Source organism: Zonotrichia leucophrys, chromosome 1, assembly GCF_028769735.1.
Source record: "Zonotrichia leucophrys gambelii isolate GWCS_2022_RI chromosome 1, RI_Zleu_2.0, whole genome shotgun sequence".
NCBI classification, from domain to species: Eukaryota; Metazoa; Chordata; class Aves; order Passeriformes; family Passerellidae; genus Zonotrichia; species Zonotrichia leucophrys.
The window spans coordinates 33,877,095-33,898,138 of NC_088169.1; the positions used below are offsets into that span (position 1 = coordinate 33,877,095).

General features: G+C 38.8%; 2 protein-coding genes across 3 annotated transcripts in view; one reads left to right on the plus strand and one right to left on the minus strand.

Annotated features, from left to right (window-relative positions):
• Nucleotides 1-21,044, minus strand: part of CYFIP1 (cytoplasmic FMR1 interacting protein 1) — a 76,693-nt gene that overhangs the window by 15,157 nt on the left and 40,492 nt on the right. For both annotated transcript variants that reach the window (XM_064711459.1, XM_064711470.1), the window contains exons 22-25: nucleotides 20,119-20,318; nucleotides 13,271-13,358; nucleotides 2,335-2,478; nucleotides 732-822 (exon numbers count right to left, since the gene is read on the minus strand). In XM_064711459.1, coding sequence (XP_064567529.1) covers nucleotides 732-822; nucleotides 2,335-2,478; nucleotides 13,271-13,358; nucleotides 20,119-20,318 — 523 coding nt within the window. The remainder of the gene's footprint in view (nucleotides 1-731; nucleotides 823-2,334; nucleotides 2,479-13,270; nucleotides 13,359-20,118; nucleotides 20,319-21,044) is intronic.
• LOC135446918 (fibronectin type III domain-containing protein 9-like) lies at nucleotides 4,552-9,152 on the plus strand. The gene is made up of 2 exons (XM_064711443.1): nucleotides 4,552-4,972; nucleotides 7,267-9,152. The coding sequence occupies exon 2, from the start codon at nucleotides 7,385-7,387 to the stop codon at nucleotides 8,054-8,056; it is 672 nt and encodes a 223-aa protein (XP_064567513.1). The 5' UTR covers nucleotides 4,552-4,972; nucleotides 7,267-7,384; the 3' UTR covers nucleotides 8,057-9,152.

Genomic DNA, 21,044 nt, shown 5'->3' on the forward strand with positions numbered 1-21,044 from the left:
GAAAAATAAACTCAGAGGTGGGTGGCACATGGAAGGACTAATTTGTGTTAATTAGAAGTTGTGAAGGAGGAATATTTTGAAGGAGAAAGCAGATTCAGAATTTCAGTGAACAATGTGATAAATACTAATTAGCCAATTATTTCTCCACAGTGGCAAGCAGCTTTCAATGCCATTTCTTGTTCTGCAACTGTCACACCTCCTGTTGAGAGGCTAACATGCACCCCACACAAGTCTCAGACATAACTATTCTGGCAGGACCAGTTTACCTGCCAGCAGTATCACTCCTTTTATCCTGCAGTTGGTGAGGGCAAAGGAAAAGGGAAAAGAGGCTGTTCCAGAGAACTGGATTACTAAATTAGACATTTAAACAGAAAAAATGTGAGAGGCTAACTTGCTGAGGCAAAAGCTCAACACACTTATGAGAAAGACAAGAAACAGAAACTATTGTGGACATCCCAGCTCAAGATCAATTATGTCATGAGGCAGCCTCTATACAGATTGTCATCCTTTTGCCCTACTTATAGAAGTCTTAAAACTTCATTAAGTACTTTCAGAAAGCATAGCATTCAATGATTCTTTTGAAGGGAAAAAAAAAAAATAAAGTAAAGCCAGGCTAAAATCTGATTATCAGGAGAAAAAGGAGGGAGGGAAAGACAGATACAAAAATTCAGAAGATAGTGGTTAGTATCATCTTAGTAAGGCTGCGAAGGTAACATCAAACACAAACTAACCTGGAGAGCCATACTCATGTCTTGGTAACCTACAGATCTTTGGCATCACTTCCATTAGGGTCTTGACATACTGAAGAATGGTCCCTTGTAACTAAGAGAAAACAGATGTATGCAAACATGTCAGTGCTGTTGAACTACAAAACTTTACAACAAACTGCATTCAAACTATACATGACCTGAAGCAGCTCTAAAAATCTTGCATTTAATTCTGCCAGTCAGCATATTTTAAAAGGCAACTTTTTCAAATTTAAAGAGTTCACATGGCATTAGCCCTCTTTGCTACAAGAGGAGTGGTACAACAGCCAAGGCCAGGAGGGTAAAAAAAGGAAAACACGTTTTTCCCTTATAGACTCTTTACGGTCTAACTAACTTTTAGGTTTTTGGTTAAAAAGCTGTATCTGAATGCTGTAAAAACCATTCAAAAAGCATCTGAATGTGTTCAAAAGCAACATGAAAAAAGCCCTAATGATTAGGAATGGTGGCAACAGCCCAAACTGGTTCTTCTGGACATACCAGCTGAGATAGTCCCAGCCTCCAGTCAGCCTGTCTTCCAACCACTAGACACCTCTCCCTTATCTGTCCCCCTACATCTGAGCATCTGCATCAGGCATTGGCAGGACACCCTACCCAGGCCTTTTAACCTTCTTTATAAGTGACCAAATGTTCAATGTCACCTTTAATGAATTGAGACAATTTACCACTAAGTTATAAAAACAACCCTCTCATAAAACACAGCAAACTAATACTTGACACTCAAACCCTGAAAAATATGAGTGTCTTCCTCTCTCCCTGAAGATTAAATTACAGCATCTTCTCAAGCAGGATTCAGCCTTTCTAGAACATCAGAAATGTACTTAGAACATTGTGGGAATTACTGTAAACAAACTGCCAAATGTGTCAAGTGCCTGAAGTACAATTATGAATACCACAGCTTTCCCTGGTACAGTTGGATTACAAACAACAGGGAGGAAAATATAATTTCTTTGGCTTAAATTAACTGCAAGGCACTGTGGCTGTATATGTAGGTTCTAATAGTATAGCAAACAGCCAGCACCTCACCCTCCTCACAGTTACAAAGACACCCAGGATACCAGGCTGTGTGGATAATGTCTTCAAAGCTGGCCTGAGCAGCACTGCTAATCAAGCACAGAGGTTAAACTCCTGTTGTTAAAGAGTCATCAATCAGTGATGTCATTAATGAGAGCCCTGAAGTTAGGTGCCAGGCAGAAAGCACACTGCAGCTGTTCTCAAAAAATATCAAGGAAGTGAATGTACAGTATGGTCTTTAAGTTGTAATCAACTCATTTAAAATACTCATACTTTTCCAGAGTCCACCTAGGCCCTAACAGCTCAGGTCACCACAAATTGCATGAACCTCCACTGAAGAATCCAAAGTTTTCAAAACACTCCTGAGGGCACCAAGGCACTTATTTCTATTGCTCACACAAGACATTGAGCACTGTCAAGCACAGCTTATATCAAATTTCAATGGAAGTTATTTTAATTATTTTTATCCAGGGTCTCAATCGCACTTTGTTTTTCCTGAGACATTTCCTCTAAGAAACCATTTGAACTAGCAGAAAAATAAGGACAATTAGCATACCAGGCTCTTGACAACTTTCAGCAACTCCTCCATCACCACAGCAATGCCCTGATATCCAAGAAGTCTACAGATGACTTTGAAGTGGGGGGGACCAACAAAATTCCTGTAGTTGCTGTAAATGCTGGAATATGCCAAATTCAATGCCTAAAACAAGAAAACAGATATGATTAATGAAAATTTTGTCCGCCTGTATCTCAATAATAATGTAATTTAAATGTCATTTCAAAGCACATTAAAACGGAAATAAAACCTTTGTATCTCACTGTCTCTGAAAGAGGTTTAAATACGCAATTTCTCTTTGCCAGTTTCTCTTAAGGCAGGAACTTAAATCTATCAGCAAGACAAATTAGTGAGCACTTTTTTTTCAAGCAGACATCTTCTATTTACCATTTATAAAGCCACAAACACTTTCTTTTTTACTTTTCTATTTACACAAGCATAAAGGGGTAAAAGTAGTCAATGCCATGTCTAGATCCCTGAATTTAAAGCACAGCTTCTATTCCTCTATCTTCTATTTTATGTGCAAAGTATTTTGAAAGAAATTAGTTCCATTTTCTGTTCATAATAGCTGTTTTAAGTCTCTGAGTAGTCAACTACAACAACAAAAAAAGAAAAGCCTTCTGCAGCTACTGCTCTCTGCAGCTAATTAACAAGGATCTTTCTTTTTCAAACCCCTGTGCTGTACACAAGATCAAAGCAAATCTAAGTCGGGGATGCAACCTCATAGAAATTCTTCAACACTTGTATAAATAGGACCAGGTGCTTTGCCATAGTCATGTTTACTACCATGAACATGAACACAGCTGTACAGACTGATGTGAGGATTTAGGAACTGGTTGCTGAAGCTGCAGATTAGAGGTCGGCTAACTTAGCATCCTCCATTTCTGCAAGCGGGTTGTTCTCCTAATACCCTGAAATTAATTTTAGCAGGAATCTTGGCCACCCTTCATACAGAAGGGACTGTTGTGTTTCCTTCAGTTTTTTGAATTTTCCTTCTCTCTAAAACACACACAGAAAACAGCATACTGTTAAACTTTCAACTTCACACACAGCTGTAACAGTTTTTTTTTTTTCTTCTTTTCCAGGAAGAACATTCCCTTCAATCCAGATCCTGCCCTAAATACCCATGCAAGTCAACACCAGGGACTGTAACCACACGGCATTAAGCTAGTTGGAATTCAATTTAGAAAACTCTACCAAGCTCTGGAAGGACTTTATTCTCATAAAAGGACTTAAAAACCATCTTTTGACGCAATCAGAATAGAATATGCACATTTTTATTTATGTTTTATGTCTCTATATAAACACCAGTTTCCAGCTGAGGTCTTAGAAACTTAAAAATTCTAAATGCAAACTAAAATAGACACTTGAATAACTATTAGAATCCTAGTACATAATACAGTCCTGCTGTTACATCAGAGCTGGCCTAAAGGCCAAACTCCAAATGTGTCCCAGCAGGGCACAGCCTAAAGCTGTATCCCTCCACTACAACCCGTGCATTTCCATAGCTCTCTGCAGACAAAAATGAGGTCTGGGGCAAAGACAGCACAGAGGACTGGTAAAACCTTAAGAACATATGTGCAGATGAATGTCCTGATAAACTAAGGATTTATACAACCACCCCTAAAAGATGAGATTTCATTTTTTGGTTTTGATGTTTCCAATCAGGTAAGTCTCCTACAACAGACATGTCAGAACTATCTATTTCAGCTACAGAACAAGGAGAATTTTATTTTACTGGGATAAAGCCTTTTACTGCCATGAGGTTAAGGGGAGAGAACCTCTCTTCACACAGCAGGAATTTGTTACAGAAAAGCAAGCCCCAAAAACATGATATTTGTATTTTAAAAACTTGCCAATACAAAACAATAGGAAGCCAGCCAATCTAAAAATATATCTTTCATATAAACCTCAGGGGAAGTACGTAAAATTTGCAGTGCACCTGTAAACGTTGGATTAGTGGATCTTTCTAAACTGTAACAAGGAATTTAGAAAAAAACATTACATACTAACACCACTTCCCCCTCCACACTGAGACACAAAAGCATAAAATCCTTAGGGAAGAAGCCACTAACTAGAGGGGGGTTGAGGTGGAAAGGGAGGGAAGGGAAGTTGCTGTTCATTATTTTTTAAGCTATACTTGCTCCCTCCCCTACTTAGATTGAAAAAAAAAAAAAGGAGAGAGTTGTTAGTTGCTGATGTCATCAAAGTGCTAACATTAATCACTCACAGCATCACTGGTCCACACACAAGAGTATATAACAGGGATGCTCAGGCTGCATACTGCCAAGGGGAGGCAAGCAAGAGAGGGGGGAAAAGACATCATTTTCTTCTCCTGTGAGGTCTTTGCAAAGCAAAGCAACAGCATCTTTAGACAAGATGTGCTCTTGCAGGAATTTAAGTGGAAGAGACAAAGAAACCATGCTACCAGCAGCATCAGAGAAAAAAACTGAAATCACCAGGCAATGAGAATTCAGTCCAGAGAATCTGAGGAGAAGAAAAAGCAAACTGGCAAACAGACATCAGTCAGGAAATAATTAATATAGAAAGGGATATAAAAAAAGTGGTGTTAGTAACATTTTCACAGCAGCATCGCCATAAAGAAATTCTGTTCTGGAATTTCCATCAGGGAGCGACGGTAAGTACTGACTTTATGATCCATAAAACATCAGATGGCTTCTCCAAGCATTTACATGTCAGTAATTGTGTGTTTTCTAATAACTGATGGTTTGAAACAATGGAAATGTATTATTGTTATTTAATTATAGTTCATTCTACTTACAAAATGCTACGAGGATTAAACTGTTGAAACTATTGTTCCTAGGCTGTGTTAAAAGTGTTCTAAAAACCACTAGATTATAACAGATATAGATTATGATTTTAAGTAATAGGGAGCTACCAGTTAAAGAGAAGGTAACTGATCTCACTAATGCACCCTATTTTAATATCTGCAGTAGCTGGGTAGATGCCAAAACATGTCTGTTTGTTAAGTTTATCTGATAGCAAACTCAGTTCCTTTATCTTGTTGCTGTATAAAAAAGGGTGTCTTTACCACAGAATTAGAAAAGCAGCATCTCCCCAGATCAGTCATATCCATGCTTTTATATTGTCATGAAAATAAACATACATATTTTTTTTCCCACTTCTCAGTAAGTAGAATCCAAAACCCTTGAGCAACAATTTTCATATATAAACAGGCACAGAATTCTTACTATTCATGTAGTGTCACTATCTAAATCCCATGAAAAATATCCTATAAAATATACATTTTCCCAGTCTCCTATCTAGTATAAAATACTAGTACTACAGAATAATTTCAGAATATGTTATGAGCAAATCTCACAATCTTTCTTCTTCAGGAGAATTTTCAATAATAAGTTGTTACTTATCCAGGAAATGTAACATTTTAAACTTGATCTTAAAAAAATATATTAAATTATCACAGCAAAGTCATAAACAATGAAATACAGTGTTACTGTCATGGGCATTTATAGTCATAAAAAAAGTGAGAAACTTTCAAAGTGGAAAAAAGCTTCCACGAGTGCCACTGGAAACTGACAATCAAACTAAAGGATCAGATTAAATTGCTGAGGTAAGCTCTTTTTCAAAAGTTACCATCATGACAGTAAAAGCATAAAACCCAAGCCAAACAAATGAAAATATCCACTGGTTGTTATTATATATTCTTTAACAGATGTGTTTAGAGAAATTGAAGAAAAGAGGTGTTTTCCTTTCACTATTTAGAGTGGTTACACATACTGAGAATCTCAAAATACTGGCAGATTTTCTAATTTGAATTGAGGACGAGGAGGAGTATAAATTCAGGGCAGGCAGACTATGGGATTACATAAAATGACTTAAAACAGCAAAGAGCATTAGTAATTTTTAAAAATCCCCACTATTTACCCAAAAGGTAGGCTACAGTGAAAGCTGTATTTCACTAAGCTTGACAAAGCTTTTCCAAGAGGCTGACTAGCATCAAGGCTCACTACTGTGACACTGATACCACCAATGTACAGTGCTCACAGCCAGTGCCGCAGTGTGGCTGCAGTGGTTACAGATGTGCAACTTAGCAGCAAACACAGAGGGTACCACAGAGTCGCACAGCAGTCTGGCTTAAAGGTCACCTAGCTCCAACACCCCTGCCACAGGCAGGGACAGCTTCCACAGCTTCTCTGGGCAGCCCATTCCAGTGCCTCACTGCCCTCACAGCAAAGAATTCCTTCATAATATCTAATTTAAATATGCCCTCTTTGAGCTTAAAGTCACTCCTCCTCATCCTATCAATATCTGCCTGTATAAAAAGCCCCTCTCCAGCTGTATTGCTGTATCTAGATACCAGAAGGTGCTGCAAGATCTCCCTGGAGCCTTCTCTTCTCCAGGCTGAACAGCCCCAGTTCTCTCAGCCGGTCTTCATAGGGAAGGTGTTCCTATGTGAACTTGTGAATAAGAAACTAACATAAGATATTGGAGACAAAATAATATGTAGTCAGATTTCCACATACTCTTTTGTTCTTCAACTAAATGCGACTAGCAAAAATAAAGACTTGTGAATGGTAGAGGAAATTATTCCTCAATATCCACTCCTGCCAACCCCTCTTGCCACTTAACATAAAAGGCAAGATACACAGACTAGAGGAAAAAAACACCTGCTGCATTTTTTACAATCACTTGGGAAAAAAAAAGGTGAAAGGAAGTGGTTCCCCAATTGTAAACTCTGAAAAAATTCACCATGTCTCAAGATACAACCGGTCACTTGTACAAGCAACAGCTCTGGTTGAACTTCTCTAAGTTTATCTTTGTACTTTTACTTGGAAGAGAAATACACATTTTAAAACACGCCAGAATTTATGAACTTTCATTCCCATTTTTACACTGCAGTGCCAAAGATGAGAGCATACTTTCCTAACAAACTCCATTCCTACATTACAGAGCACTACGATTAAGATCCAAACTACATCCTCAGTGCTGCAGCTTCTCCAAAGAACACCTTCCCTTTCCACAGGGAGACCAGCATCAAGAGAGAAAAAACCTCCCAAAAAACATCCTGATGGGAATAACCATCCAAAACATCACAGGAAACACAGCAATGGTAATTTGGCCAAAAATGGCCAGTTGTGTCGACAGCTTTTACAGCATTATGTACCACCCTAACTGGAACAGCATGCTGTCCAGCTACTCCAGAAAGAGCTTCCAGAGGGAAGAGAGGGTGCCCACCACTCGCTCCTCCTTTGTGGTTGAAAACCTGACTCCCCTGACGACGTACATCATGTGCGTGACCTGCCAGTCCGCAAACCCCTCCAGCGACCAGTGCAGAGTTTTCAACACGCTGGAACGAGACCCGGCGTCGGCGAGCAGCACCAAGAAAGAGCTGGCTCTGGGCATCTGGCTCACCAGCGGCGTGCTGCTCCTCATCATCGCCGCCGTGCTGCTCTACGGCTGCCTGCACCTCCTCTGCCGCAGGAGACACCAGCGCCTGCAGGAGCGGGGCGGCAGCTCCAAGCGGGAGCCTGAGGGGCCATGGACCAAAAGCACGGCCCACGCCTCGGATGAGCTCAGCAGGCAGAGCCAGCACACACAGGACGCTGAGGAAAAGCATCCGGGTGGCATCCAGCTGGCCACAATCATAGAGAATCCCTCAGTGTGCAATGAGCCCATGGTGACATCTTCAAAAAGTCAGGAGCGAGTCCCAGTGACAGGACAGTGCTCTGCTATAAATTAGAAAGGTTTTTGCCACGTGGGGTACCCCAGCTACTTCAAACACATTGGTGCTCACAACAGGGAGCTCTGACTGCTCAGTGCAGCACTTCTGGCTGTACCTCTGATTTCACACCCCTTTCCAACAGCCTGTATGCAAAGGTTCACATGCCCAAGAAGTGAGCACTTCACCCACCCACCCTTATTTAAAATTAAGCATGTAGCAAGTATTTGGTTTACATTTCAAGGGGAATTTTCATTGCTTTTCTTTAGCCTAAAACAGCAAACAAATATAAAAAGTAGCCAAAAGTGACCAAAATAATTTTTGTTAACTAGCATATATAAAACTGAGTAGGAGTTTTCAGATGGCAACCCAGACTGCTACACTACAGGCAACTGGAACATACACACAGAGTGCAGTGGTTTGCCAGTGTGAGCTTTACCCTAACAATCCCAGCTGCTTCCCAAAACACACACTACTATAAGCAGTACTATACTCAGACAACACACTGCACTGCCCATGGTGTTGCCCATCCCTCCCCTCTGCACTGAGGTCAATCTCATGATGTAAGATAAACTCACCAGGTTTTTAACTGTATCCTCTCATTTGTCTTATTTCCCCTCAGTCTAAATACATGGAAGATAGAGACTTAGTAAGGACACGTCTAATTAAGGAAATATCCTGGGTTATTGCATTTTGCACTCTTCTGCTCCCACCACAAGCCACCTTCTGCTCCATGGGCCAGAGACTCCCTGCAGAGGAAATGGAATCCAGAAATGCAGCTCCTGGCCCTTCCTTTTCCCCTTCCCTTTCAGCTTTAATGATAACATGCGTTAATCAGCAGCAAATTTCTTTCCAATTGCACAGTACATTTTGTGTGATGAAGGGGGTAAAACAGTAAAAACATGCTAAAATGCATTTTATTTCTGTAACAAGAAAACCCGATCATCTCACTCTGCCTTGAGCTTCATGGCAAAGTGCCAAGGTCCTTTGGACAGAAATCTGTTCACCCTCACTAGTGACAAGTGTTGTCTGATTTACATGTGTAAGTCACCCTGTTTTAAACCTCTTAAGTGCATTTGTGTTCCATAAAAACATAATAAATCTTAGTATTGCTGCATATTATGCCTAAAAAACCAAAGGTGCACTGCGAGTGCAGGCAGTTAATTGCTCTTGGTACAAAAGTACGTGTGAAGTCAGCTCTCTCTGACACAGCTTGGTTGCACCAGTGAAGGCTGGAGAGCTGCTGCCTGGGCAGCTGCCATCCCCCTCCACCCTGGAAGCTAAGGGGGGGTACAATTTTGGCAAGAGAGCTCCCCATGAATATTTCACAGCAGGTAGCGGATCTTTTCAGCTACTCTATTTTGACAACAATTCCCACGACTTGTGAAATGCATCGACTCTGAGTGCTAAGGAGAAGCTGGCATAAGTGTGATGAATCTTTCTTTTTTTTTTTTTTTTGAGTAGGACAAGCATGACACACAGAGCACTTGCTGAACGGGGGCGAGTATGACTTTCAGAAAACACTTCAAAAGGCATTTTTATTGTGTGAAGTTAGCAATAACGTGTTCTCCACCTGCCTCAGAGCACTTCCTCCAGCTGACACATTTTCCTTTGTCTTGCACGTCAGTCTCAAACAAACTGTGAGAATAACAGCTCACTGCTGTTTCAAATGACAATGTTACATGAAATAGGCACTATTTCAAGAACCCTCATCACAACATGAAGCCAGCACAACAGGTTTAGTGCCATAAAGGGGTGCCTGGGTGGCGAGGACAGAGAAAATGCTTTAAAATTATCTCGCAATCAAATTGACAGTAACACTTCTCTGATTAGGTTTTCATCAAGAAAAGATTATTTTAATATTAATGGGATGAGGCCAAGAGACACAGTCAATCTCTGCCAACATCTTGGGCTCTTGGAAACCTGTTTACTTCTCTGCATGTCCATTTCTTTATGTGGGTTTTAAGGCAGTCCAATACATATACAGACACACATTTATGTTATATACACATGTACGTGCCACACTGAGAACAAGGAGCAGTTCTCCTTAAAGCAGTTTCTAGGCAATTCACCTACTGCATTTTCTTATTTATATACAAACACACACAACCAAAAGACATGCCTACATCCAACAGAGAAAGCAAAGAGCTACCATGGTAGTGCTTCCCAAGGGATTTACCTTCTCTAAATATAAAACCATTCCACCCACAGAGTTTACTGTGCACTACTAAGATAAACATTTATATCATCTCACAAGCAATGGACCATCTCACCCCTGCTGCAAATGAGCAATTCATGCAGAGTGTCATCTGTTTTCTGCTCTAGTTCTGAAAAACTCATGTCACCACATGCCCACAGAGCTGCATGCTTTGTTTCTTGCTGAGAAAGTTTTATTACAGATTAATTCAGGTTCATTCAGGCAATTCTGTATTAGATTTGGTAATTCTCCACTCAACAGTCATCGAGTATGGGGCAAACATTCTAAGTGATTACCAAACTGATAGCAGGTTGCAACATAGTGCAAACTGACTTTAATTTGTGCACATGCAGTAGATAAAAATCATTATATTCACAGTGAGAAGTACCTTTCAAACACGTATTTTTCACAAAATATATCTACAAAGGTGCCAGAGACAAAAAAACCATGACAATATCTGGAAAATGTTGTATAAGACAGAAAGAAAGCCTTTCAATTCAGGTCTACACAACCTCTATAAAACCAAGTACTTAAGAGAAAGTTAGCTCAAGTCCCCAGGAAAGATACTTTCTTATATGTATATTATAAAATATTTCATGCATTCACCCAATGTTGCCAAATTCCAACCTGCTAATATTAATATCATTAATCCTACACGTACTTTAACTGAGTAAAGGGATTTCAGTGACCATGCTCAACCAAACTTTTAAAATAATCCAGCTCACTTAAAAGGCTAATGAGCTTCTGTAGGCTGGCTCCTTCCCACCTGACAGCTCTGCTTCCACATCAACCAGAAGAAGGAAGTTGTATCTGTGGGTTTTTGTTTGGCTAATTACATGAAGATATCACTCAGAAAACTTGAGTTGCCAAAGAGAATGTTACTACAACTCTCTATGCTAAGTATCAAGACACATTAATATAGACCAGATGCTTTGATCCATTTAGAAATATCTGGGAATATGTGAATACTTTGAGATACAAACAAAAAATTTCTTTAGTTACTGCTGTAGTAGCGAAGCCTCTATAATGTAAGAATTCCTATCTGTTACTGCCTATAATAAAGTAGAAATGTTAAAAACTCCACTCAGAGATCCTGAATTTCAAAATAAATTCAACTCAAGAATAAAAATATACTCTTGTTAAAATTTAAAATTAGAGAGAGTCATGAGTATTTTCTAATATAGGCCTATCCAGTTATGAAATTTGTCCCAAAAATGCAAGTAAGACCCCTCGGCTTGATTGTTGCTGCTTATATAGAAAAATAATCAAGAATTCTGAAAATGTATAGCTCTCAGTGTGAAGATTACTAAACTCATTTTAATAATGTAACCTGACTGATCAAAAAAGTGTTCCCCAGTTAATCTTCTGTCACTCACCCCACTGCATCATCACTTAGATAAATTAAGTTAGCAATCTCTATGAAATTCAGGTTTTTGCTCTATGCTACATCTGGTCAGTTACTAAAATAGTAAGGAACACAATAACTCTAATGAAAGAAAATTCCACTTTCCTATAATTTACTGTTCCTTTTTGGAGAACAATTACATAAAACATTATTTACAGGAGCCGACAGTCAGCTGCTACATGCGCATTAAAACATGTGAATCCTTTTCTACCTCCTTTACATTTTACAAATGCAGCAGATATTTTAGCACTGAAATTTGTAACTCCTGAGATATCCCAAAACCTAGATTACTGGGTTGAAATTGCACCATACATCTATGATATGATGTGTAGAAAATAAGAGTAAGACAAGGACTAATTATGTTCATGCCTAAGTAGGAGGTAGATATTGAGAGTAACCCATAACAGTTACAGCACACTTCCATAAATTAGATGTATAATTAAGTACATATTTTAAATAATTTTAAATAATAATAAATAATTTTAAGCTTTTTTATTGTCCATCCTCTAATTTAATCCTTATTTTTTTCATTTATCTTTTTCATACTTCAGCTTGGCACCCTGATAGTCAAGAAAACATTGCAAAATTTAGAGTGACACCTTGTCATATATGATTTGCTGAAGATAGCACTGATGGTTTTTAGCGCAGTTTGAAGTAGATCAATATTTCTGACTAGATATTAAAAATGTAAATATATGTTAATGCACTATGTCTTTAACTGCCATTAAGACACAAACAATAATTCTGAAGAATAAGAAAATAAATCTGCAGTGATCAGGGAGAACAAATCTCTTACACATGAGCATAGCATTGGTCCTGTGAGAGCAAGCTAACTTTCCTCACTTGGGTAGCCCACAGCTGTTCTCTTGTGTCAAACACTCTTCCAAGCTGTCACCCACAAGAGCTCCTTTCCACCCTCAGCATTGGGGATTGCCCCAGGGACAGAGTATGTGACTGCACATCACGTACCCTTCCACTGAAAACTTGCACAAACCTTCCCAGCCCACCTAACTGCACAGCAGGAAATAAATACAGAAGATGAGATGACCAAGACACCAAGTTCATCACAATGAGTTTACAGCTCTGGGGTTGTAGAGTCCAAAGAAACACTACATTAAAAAAAAATAATTGAAGAAGTTAGGTATCTGATAGTTTAAGATGGTCAGAATCTATATTCCTCTTAAGTCAGATAACATCTAAAACAGTTTTTCTATCTATTCCCTTTTCTTCTGTCATCACAAGGCAGGGCTGCACCCAAGATGGGCTTTTGTTCTCACTTCACCAGATGAGTAACCAATGAGTAATTAATCTTTATTTTGAGTTTGCTCTGCCACTGTTAGCAACTGAACAATGCAAGGTGGTTGAGAGAAGGGCTTATTTTTAGCTTTGTCAGATAAGACTACACATCAGACTAATCAATTGCACATCAAACTAACCAATGCTGAAACACAGGGTGAGCTTCAAGCAGTCTTTAAAAAGTGTATATTCAATTTAAAACATACAAATTCAATTTGAAATACACAAAATGTATTTCAGTCAATTTCTAATAACTTTCACATACCATAGTTTCTATAATTAAAAAGATACCATTAAACATGAGCAAACCATAAAGATAAAGGGAATCAAATCCAACCTTTGATCCATAGAGATACTGTGGCTGTGCATTAGGCTGCTTATCACGCTGAAACTCCTGAGAAAATGGCAGCACGGTCCGAACAAATCTATATAAAAAAAATAAAAACAAGAAATCATTATTTATACTTAGGTGTGCACCTAATGCACCCTGCCCTGTAGAAGACTGCTTTTGTCTGCAAATACAATCAAAGCCAGACCAGCAGCCTTTCAGCCCCAGTAGAAACTGGGGAAGCACACAGCCTGAATTGCCCAAAAGCATAGACACAAATCATACTGCAGTTCAACAATTACTGCTCTTCCCATGGTGTGCAGGATCCCAAAATATCCCTCACCACCAGCCCAGGCCAGCAAACAGGGAAGTAACTAATCAAGTAGCAATAGCCTCTCACAGGGCATAATGTGCTTGCAAAATTAAGTCCTTGAGAAAGAAGTACTCCTTCAAAGAGGAACATGGCATTTCTGTTTAATGTTTCTGAGCTTTTTCCCCCAAAATTCACATCAGGAGAAATATGTTAGATTTTACCTTTAAAAAAAGTCATAAGGAAGAGTATAATCCTTGCAGCAAAATCAATGTTTTGAAAGTTTGATCATAGCTCAGTGTGAGCAGGTACCAACACAAATCATGCTTAGCTTTAACTAAGCTAAGCATGTACACGGTTAAGAGGACAGCGAGAGAACTACAGAGATATGGAGCACTGCCAAAGACAGGATCAGCCATCCCACCCACAACTGAGGCCACCAGAGCCTGAAGGACCATTCCCAGTCCTCTTGTGAACCAGCAGCACAAATCTTCCCCCTTGATGTTCCCTGCTAACTGTGTAATGCACATTTGGCAGCACTGCAGTTTTAGTGCAGGAAGAAGTTAATCAATACCCACTACAATTCCAATTCTGCTTAACTTCACTAAACAGAGGAAAATTATTGGGGGATATGTGTTTACAAGCTGGATGGCTTCTTTATTTTTTACCTTGATTAAAAAGTATTTCTTGATAAATGGTGCAAAGCTGTAAAGGCACAGCAAAGAGGGAAAATAGCTATTTAAGAAGTGGACATCAAATGGTTGTACAATATCAGGCTGGTCTGATACCATATCAGAGAAATGTATCTAGGAAAATGTTTCAGGAAAGAAAACTTGCCTTACACTATAATATCATAAGATATAATTGTATCTTGATCTTTTTTGTTTAAAGTATTTACATTTCATCAGCACATAAAATTAATTATTCATTATTAATTCTTCCTAGAAAGAACAGAACCATTTTATTTTTAATACATCCATCTTCTAGCTAAAAACATGAACAGCCATGATAATCAAAAATTGTTTCACCGAGATCAACATAAATTGGACCGTGTTGCTTACAATAATTTCCACTGTATTTTATTTCTCAATCATTCTTCTGAGAATCTATAACTTCAGAATAATATTTTCTGCATTTTTAACCTTCTCAAAACCAGGTACAGCTACTTGTTCATATATAGATTAGCCACTCTTCCCAAAAATACTTGTACTTGCTGTAGTCCAGAAAGAGTTTTCATTTAGAGCTTTTGAGGAAAAATACATTATTTATATACATTATTTTTGATACTATATATATTATTTAGATATCTTTACATTTATATTCCCTCAGCTTACAAGTTTCTCCCCTTCTCTCTCACACAGAAACTGAAAACTCTCCTTTGAGAGGGATTACTTGAATCTGTATTCAGCAGATACTTCATTAATGAGTTTACCAGAGATGATGTAAACATTTGATGGAATTCAAAGTAATCTGCAACATACGACAGTGCCAGAGATTACTCTAGTCCCCCTTTTTTTCTCCAAAATCTCACTCCTGTTTAATCTGACATCAATTTTCAAGCCCTAAGAGAATCTTTAAAATGAAATCATAAGAGATACCATGTCATTTGACATAAGACTGGGTTTCAATGTGGCAAGAGCAGATTTTTACCACTAAATTAAAACACTCACAAGGAAAGGAGTGTTTTGACATATAAGTGGGTGCATCCCATTACTCTGGAAGCTGTTACTATAATTCTTTGATTTATCAAAAAGTTATTGTGTGTATATGTATCAATTACAATGTAATTAATGTCTGGGAGCAAACAAGTCACTGCAAGTAAATGCTCAAGTAACTCTTGTGTGCTTCCAGTGCTCCTCTGCAAGCTTGGGAGTTTCTCCATCTCTAATTCTTCAGAGTAGTAGAAAATAGTCTTAAAGTTTTCTTAAAGACTTGAAGCAAACACACTTGCTTATATTTTCTTGAGTGAAAGAGGCCAAGAGAGGAAGAAAAGGAGTAAGGAAATAGGGGCAAAGGATGACAGTCACCTGTTAAGTTATTGAGAGGTAACGTCTAAGACTGAGGCTACAGCAGCCTAAAGAGTGCATCATCCTAGAAAGTATGTGACTAATCCCAACACATCTTTCAGGTAAGTATTAGAAATTTCTTCCCTAAAAACTAAGGACTATATGAAAACCTTACAGTTCAGCATCATCTACTGTTCTTCAAAGTTTTTCAATGTCCGTGTGTGTGTTCTTTCTTTCTGACATTCTGCTGGTTGGCTTCCTCCTGCTCCTCCTCCAAGTAAGAGGAATGTCTCTTTGAAGGACTGAAGCTCTTTGAATATCAAAGCTAAACAAAGTTTTACTTTCCCCTGGATACTGGTAGGATACAGGTTTCAGCATATTCCAAGATAATCAGTTTCATTTTTAATCAGTGTTGATGATCTCACAGCAATTTATCCATTTTAATCAGCACAGGTTGTAAGCAAAGTAGATTAAGCAGATGAAAAGCCTTCTGGCTTACCAAAGCTTTGCAAGCAAATTGCTAGAGGACAACATGAGCCCCCAAAGTAAGTATTTTAGGGATCAAATAATTTAATATTAATTTTTCTATGATACCTACCAGGAAGAAGTTCATAGTGAGCACATCACAAACTAATCTAAATGATTCTGTGATTTTAGTTTAATCTATTTAAGGAGATAACTGAAAGAGACTGCTTTGCGCAATGAGCCTGCTGCATTGCAGGCACCAGGTTAGATAAACCTCATTCACAAACTTTCTGAGCTTCATCTTAGAAGTAATAAGATATGACAGTCTTCCCTCCCTGCTCCTACAGAAAGTGTTCCTCTGCACCTCCCTGTGTAATTGAACACTTCTTGCTTCCAGCATTCTCAAATTAGTTTGTCCTGTCTAGCAGAACGAATGGTAGCCCTACATCCCCTCTCAGAGAACACTGGATCTGACTCACCCTTCTTAAACCTGGATGCCAAGATGGAGAGAACAGAGGAAACAGCAAGGAAAATACTGCAAGAGTAACACATCTGCCAATCTACTGCTGTCACTTTTCCTTTTGGCAGAAAGATTTTGGTTGGTCGCTTGACTTTTTAGGGGCAGAAAGGTAGTTGATTACAGTCACCCCTATGAGTGAGTCTACATGAGTCTATATCCCTGTTCCCTTTGGCTCTTGGTAGCAGAAACTAGATGGTTTGCACTGCTGCTTTTCAGGTTTGCTCCAGCACTATGTGCAAGGGCTGAAAATTTTTCTGAGCAGTGACTGTCAGAGTGTATGCAACACAAGAAGACACAGCTGTTCTCTCGTGAAAGGCAGTCTCAAAAGCAGTATGAGAGAGAGAGAGCTCACAAAAGGAAGCAGGAGAGGCTGTCAGGAAGAGAGAAAAATAAAAAGCTGGTCTTTTTGTTCCTTCTGTGACAAATCTGTACCCTTGGAAGAAACATGTCATACTGCATTTGGAAGAGTGCTGTACACATGAATTTATACCAGAGAACACAGATTTGGGTTATGTGTTAAAGGAGATGGAGCTACTAGTTTGACTACTGTCTCCAGAAGCTTGTATCATTTGTGTCAAGAAAGCACAGAAAATCTTCAATTCAAATAAATGTAAGACTGTCTCACACTTGCTTCTCTGTTAGTCCTTAATACAAAACAAGCTGTCAAGGAAGGAAAAGATCAGCTTAGAAACAGTAGAGAGAATAAGGCAGAAAAAGGGACACTACAGACAGTGGAAAAGGAACTAAGACTGAGTATTTGAATCATTTGAATCTAGATAACCTAACTTCACAAGGAAAAAGTTCAGATGCAGGCCTAAGCACGACAAATACTGCTGGTGTGGAAAGACTTGGCTTGAAAAGACATGCAACTGAGGGCAAACAGAGAAAGGGCTCTTGAAAAACAATCCCAGGCAGCACAGAAAGTACAAAAAGTGGGAAACACCTGTTTATGGCCACTTTCAGTAAAAGAACTGGTGTACAATAGCTTGAGAGCATCTAAAAGAGATGCAGCACAAGCTTCACTGCAGACTCCTCACTGGAGCACACAATGAATGCCAAAGCCTCACACAGCTTTATAAAAGGGACAGGACAAAACAGTTTGGAAAAATGAATACCCCTGTAAAGGGATGCACTAACATCCCCTCATTTTTGTTTTACAGAAACATCTAATCATTGCTGGAGGCTGGCATGTTTCCTGAGAGAAATCGCCTCAAGCCTCCCTTGTTTTCAAATTCAGCCCCTTTATGGCTGCTGACAGCATCAGGACACTGAACTAAAGACAGCTTTGACCTCACCTGCAGCTCATATGCTTGTGCACTATCCAAAGGTTTGCTTGCTTTCTTTCTTTCATGATGCTCAACAGGTGGATAAAAATACCCTTGGATTTCACTGCCAATCTGAAAGATCATCTCACTCATCTCTCCATTCCTTCTCCATAAACTGTTGTCCCTGACTCTGTGCAGCTGGCCAGCATTAATGGCAACTCCCATTATTAAATTGCTAAATCTTTTAATAGCAGTCTCACTGTCCAATCTCAGTACATTACCAGATTCAAAAAAAATGTCCTAACTCCCAAATAATTAAACATGCAATATGTTCCAGCACTTCTGCATGAAGAGCTTTAGCTTTTGAACTAAATCTGCAGGGTTTCTACATAGTTGAACTCTTCTACAGATATATGAAATTATCACGTTCAAGCATTCTTGGGAAAAGAGCTTCAAAAGGTAGTGGAAACAAGTTAATCTGACCAAAACACTAACTTTAAAAGAAGAACCCTTATACCAAGCTGTCATATTAAAAGAAGAGTAGCCACAGGTATGACCCATTTTCTGGGAACTCTGCCTCCAGCCCCTCACACCACAAAGAAACCTCTGCTTTTCATCACGATTATATCTCTTTCTTCCAGCCTTTATTTGCTACTTTTCTTCCCTTGTTTACATGTAACCTTTATGCAAGACTTTACCTATCAAGAGTCAAGCATTAAACCAGCAGCTCTCACACAGCTCCTCACAGTGCATTCCTGTGTTTGCACTCAATAACCTGTACACTTGAATGCAGACAGAGCACAGCAATTTGAAGTTCATGCTAACAGCAAGGCAGCAATGAACATGCTTAAGGACTATAAAAGGCCAAAAACTTCCTGTTCTCTCTCTCACCAAAAATATCAAAGGGCATTATATAGCATGTGCAACACATACATTAATTCTCTCCACACTTGTCTTTTGACTGAAACCAAAGCACTTCTGTGATGAAATCAGACACATGGTACGCATACTGCCTAAGATCTGGCTGCTTTTAACATCTCCTAAATTAATTACCCTGAATTAATTACCCAACAAGCTGAGCCTAACTCAATTCTTGTATACAGATTTTAAGTGCTATAGGATCCTGCTAATGTCCTTTGGCAGCTCACACTCACTTCCCAAGTGCTGTGGTCTGCAGTAAGGCAGCCCTTGTCGCCAGGATGAACACAGACTGAACTGTACAGGAGCTACTGAATGCCTTTCAATAAAGCTGATGGGTGGAAGAGCAGCATTTCATCAAGATTTTCACATGATTCTTAATACAGCACACTGAATATTCCAATACTGATCTCCAGACACATTAACTGCACAGAAGCTCCCTCCAAAATAAATTCAATTTTCCCATGCAAACAGATTCCTGTAACAGAAGTTTCTTGGGTAAAACTTAACCACAAAAAAAAAAAGCTTTTTTTTTTTTCAGACAGAATCTTGGATCTAAAATACAACATAACCATCACAGAACATGTCAGACAAGGAAAGCTCTCCAAGGAGACAGTATAAGATGAGAACAGACTTCCTCCTCTTCCTACAGCTCAATATTCACTATCACTTTACTGTCACTTCACAGGGCTTTAAGCAAAACCTGAGTAAAGACTAAAAGTAACACAAATCCTAAAAACAGCATATAAGCAGGAAGCACAGATATTCAAAATCTTGAACACTGTGCTTCCCCCTCATTCAAACCTTAGATCCTACCTTCTTCTTTCTATTTCCAATACTCACTCTCCTTAAAGGCTACAATTGCAGTTTGCAGTGAATACTGAACTCTTCCTTTCTCTAGAAAGGAAGAGTTCAGTATTCACTGAACAAAAAGAATCAGAAATAAGAAATAATTATATAAATATCAGAAATAATTCACAGAAAAAAACTTTTCTTCACGTTAGCACAGAATCAGGACTATAATTTTATTTCCATCATCTCACCCTGAAATCCTGTTTCAAAATACCTTCCTGATATGCACTTAGCAGTGTTTTGACACACTCTGTTTTTCAGCATACCGTAACTACGTCATCAAAATGTCAGAATTTGGTTGCTGTGGTTCCATTTGCCTTCTATTGTGGACAAATAACAGGCTTTCATGCATTTAACAGCACTTGGTAAAATGACTCATGCTGCTTCATTTCAAGTGAAGCCTTAGAAGTGGAAAACACTAAATGAATGGAGATGAACTTGTCAGCACTTGCTAGGGAGGAAGTAGCAGAAGGGTGGTAGAATAAATAAAAAGCTGCAAATAAAAAAGCTGCCTTGCTAACCTGTTAGTTGATCCATTGTAGCAGTAGTTTGGAAGGAAATCATAATTGAGTTCCCAAAAGACATGAAGAGTGATTCTGCCATAAGGGGCTGAAACATTGTGGTTGGCTTCTCTGAACATGGCATCAAAGCTATCCAAGGTCATGTATCTGCTCAGAAGCTTGTGAGTCATTTTGTTTATCTCTATCAAGCCATCCAGCTCCTAAGAAAAACAAGGCGAAAAAAGAGAATGATGCATTTAATAAAGTGGAGAAACTGAACAAAGTACACAAATAACCTTGAGGGAAAAGAAAACTAGAAAGAAGTTAAAACAAACAATTGACTCTCTCCCAGTCTCTCACTGTGACAATTAGGGCTGGACAGAATCAGTACTCTTGGGATTGTTTCTTAAACCTTCTGAGACTTTAAGGGTATTCAAACAAAGATAGTTCTCAAACGCAGACCTGTACCAACACTTCCTCCACTGAGCAAAACTTAAAACTCCAACACTTAAATAGAGTCAGACATAGGCCAGAAACACCTTTCTGCATTTCCTACTTTACAAGCAATCACAAAAGTAATTTCTGCTCAGTAGAGTAACTGGTGAACTAACTATTGTAGTGGTAATGTTAGGAATAACATTTACCATAAATCCTTCTCATGGTCTACTCCAGTGAAGGATGTACAAAGATGTAATGAAAGACCAGATCAAACATTTACAAATGTTCTGAAGGTATCCACAAAATCACTAGCTGCAGGCTACACTATTATATATGTGTACTTCATTTCATTATGTTTCTCCTCTTGACAAGAAATTCCTAGCATCTTTTCTGGCAATTTCTTTAAAATAAAATAAAATAAAATAACTCCATATCTGCCATCAGGCACTAAAACACCAAGCACAAAGAACACAACCCTTACTTCCAAAAAATTCAAGCACTGCTTTTAA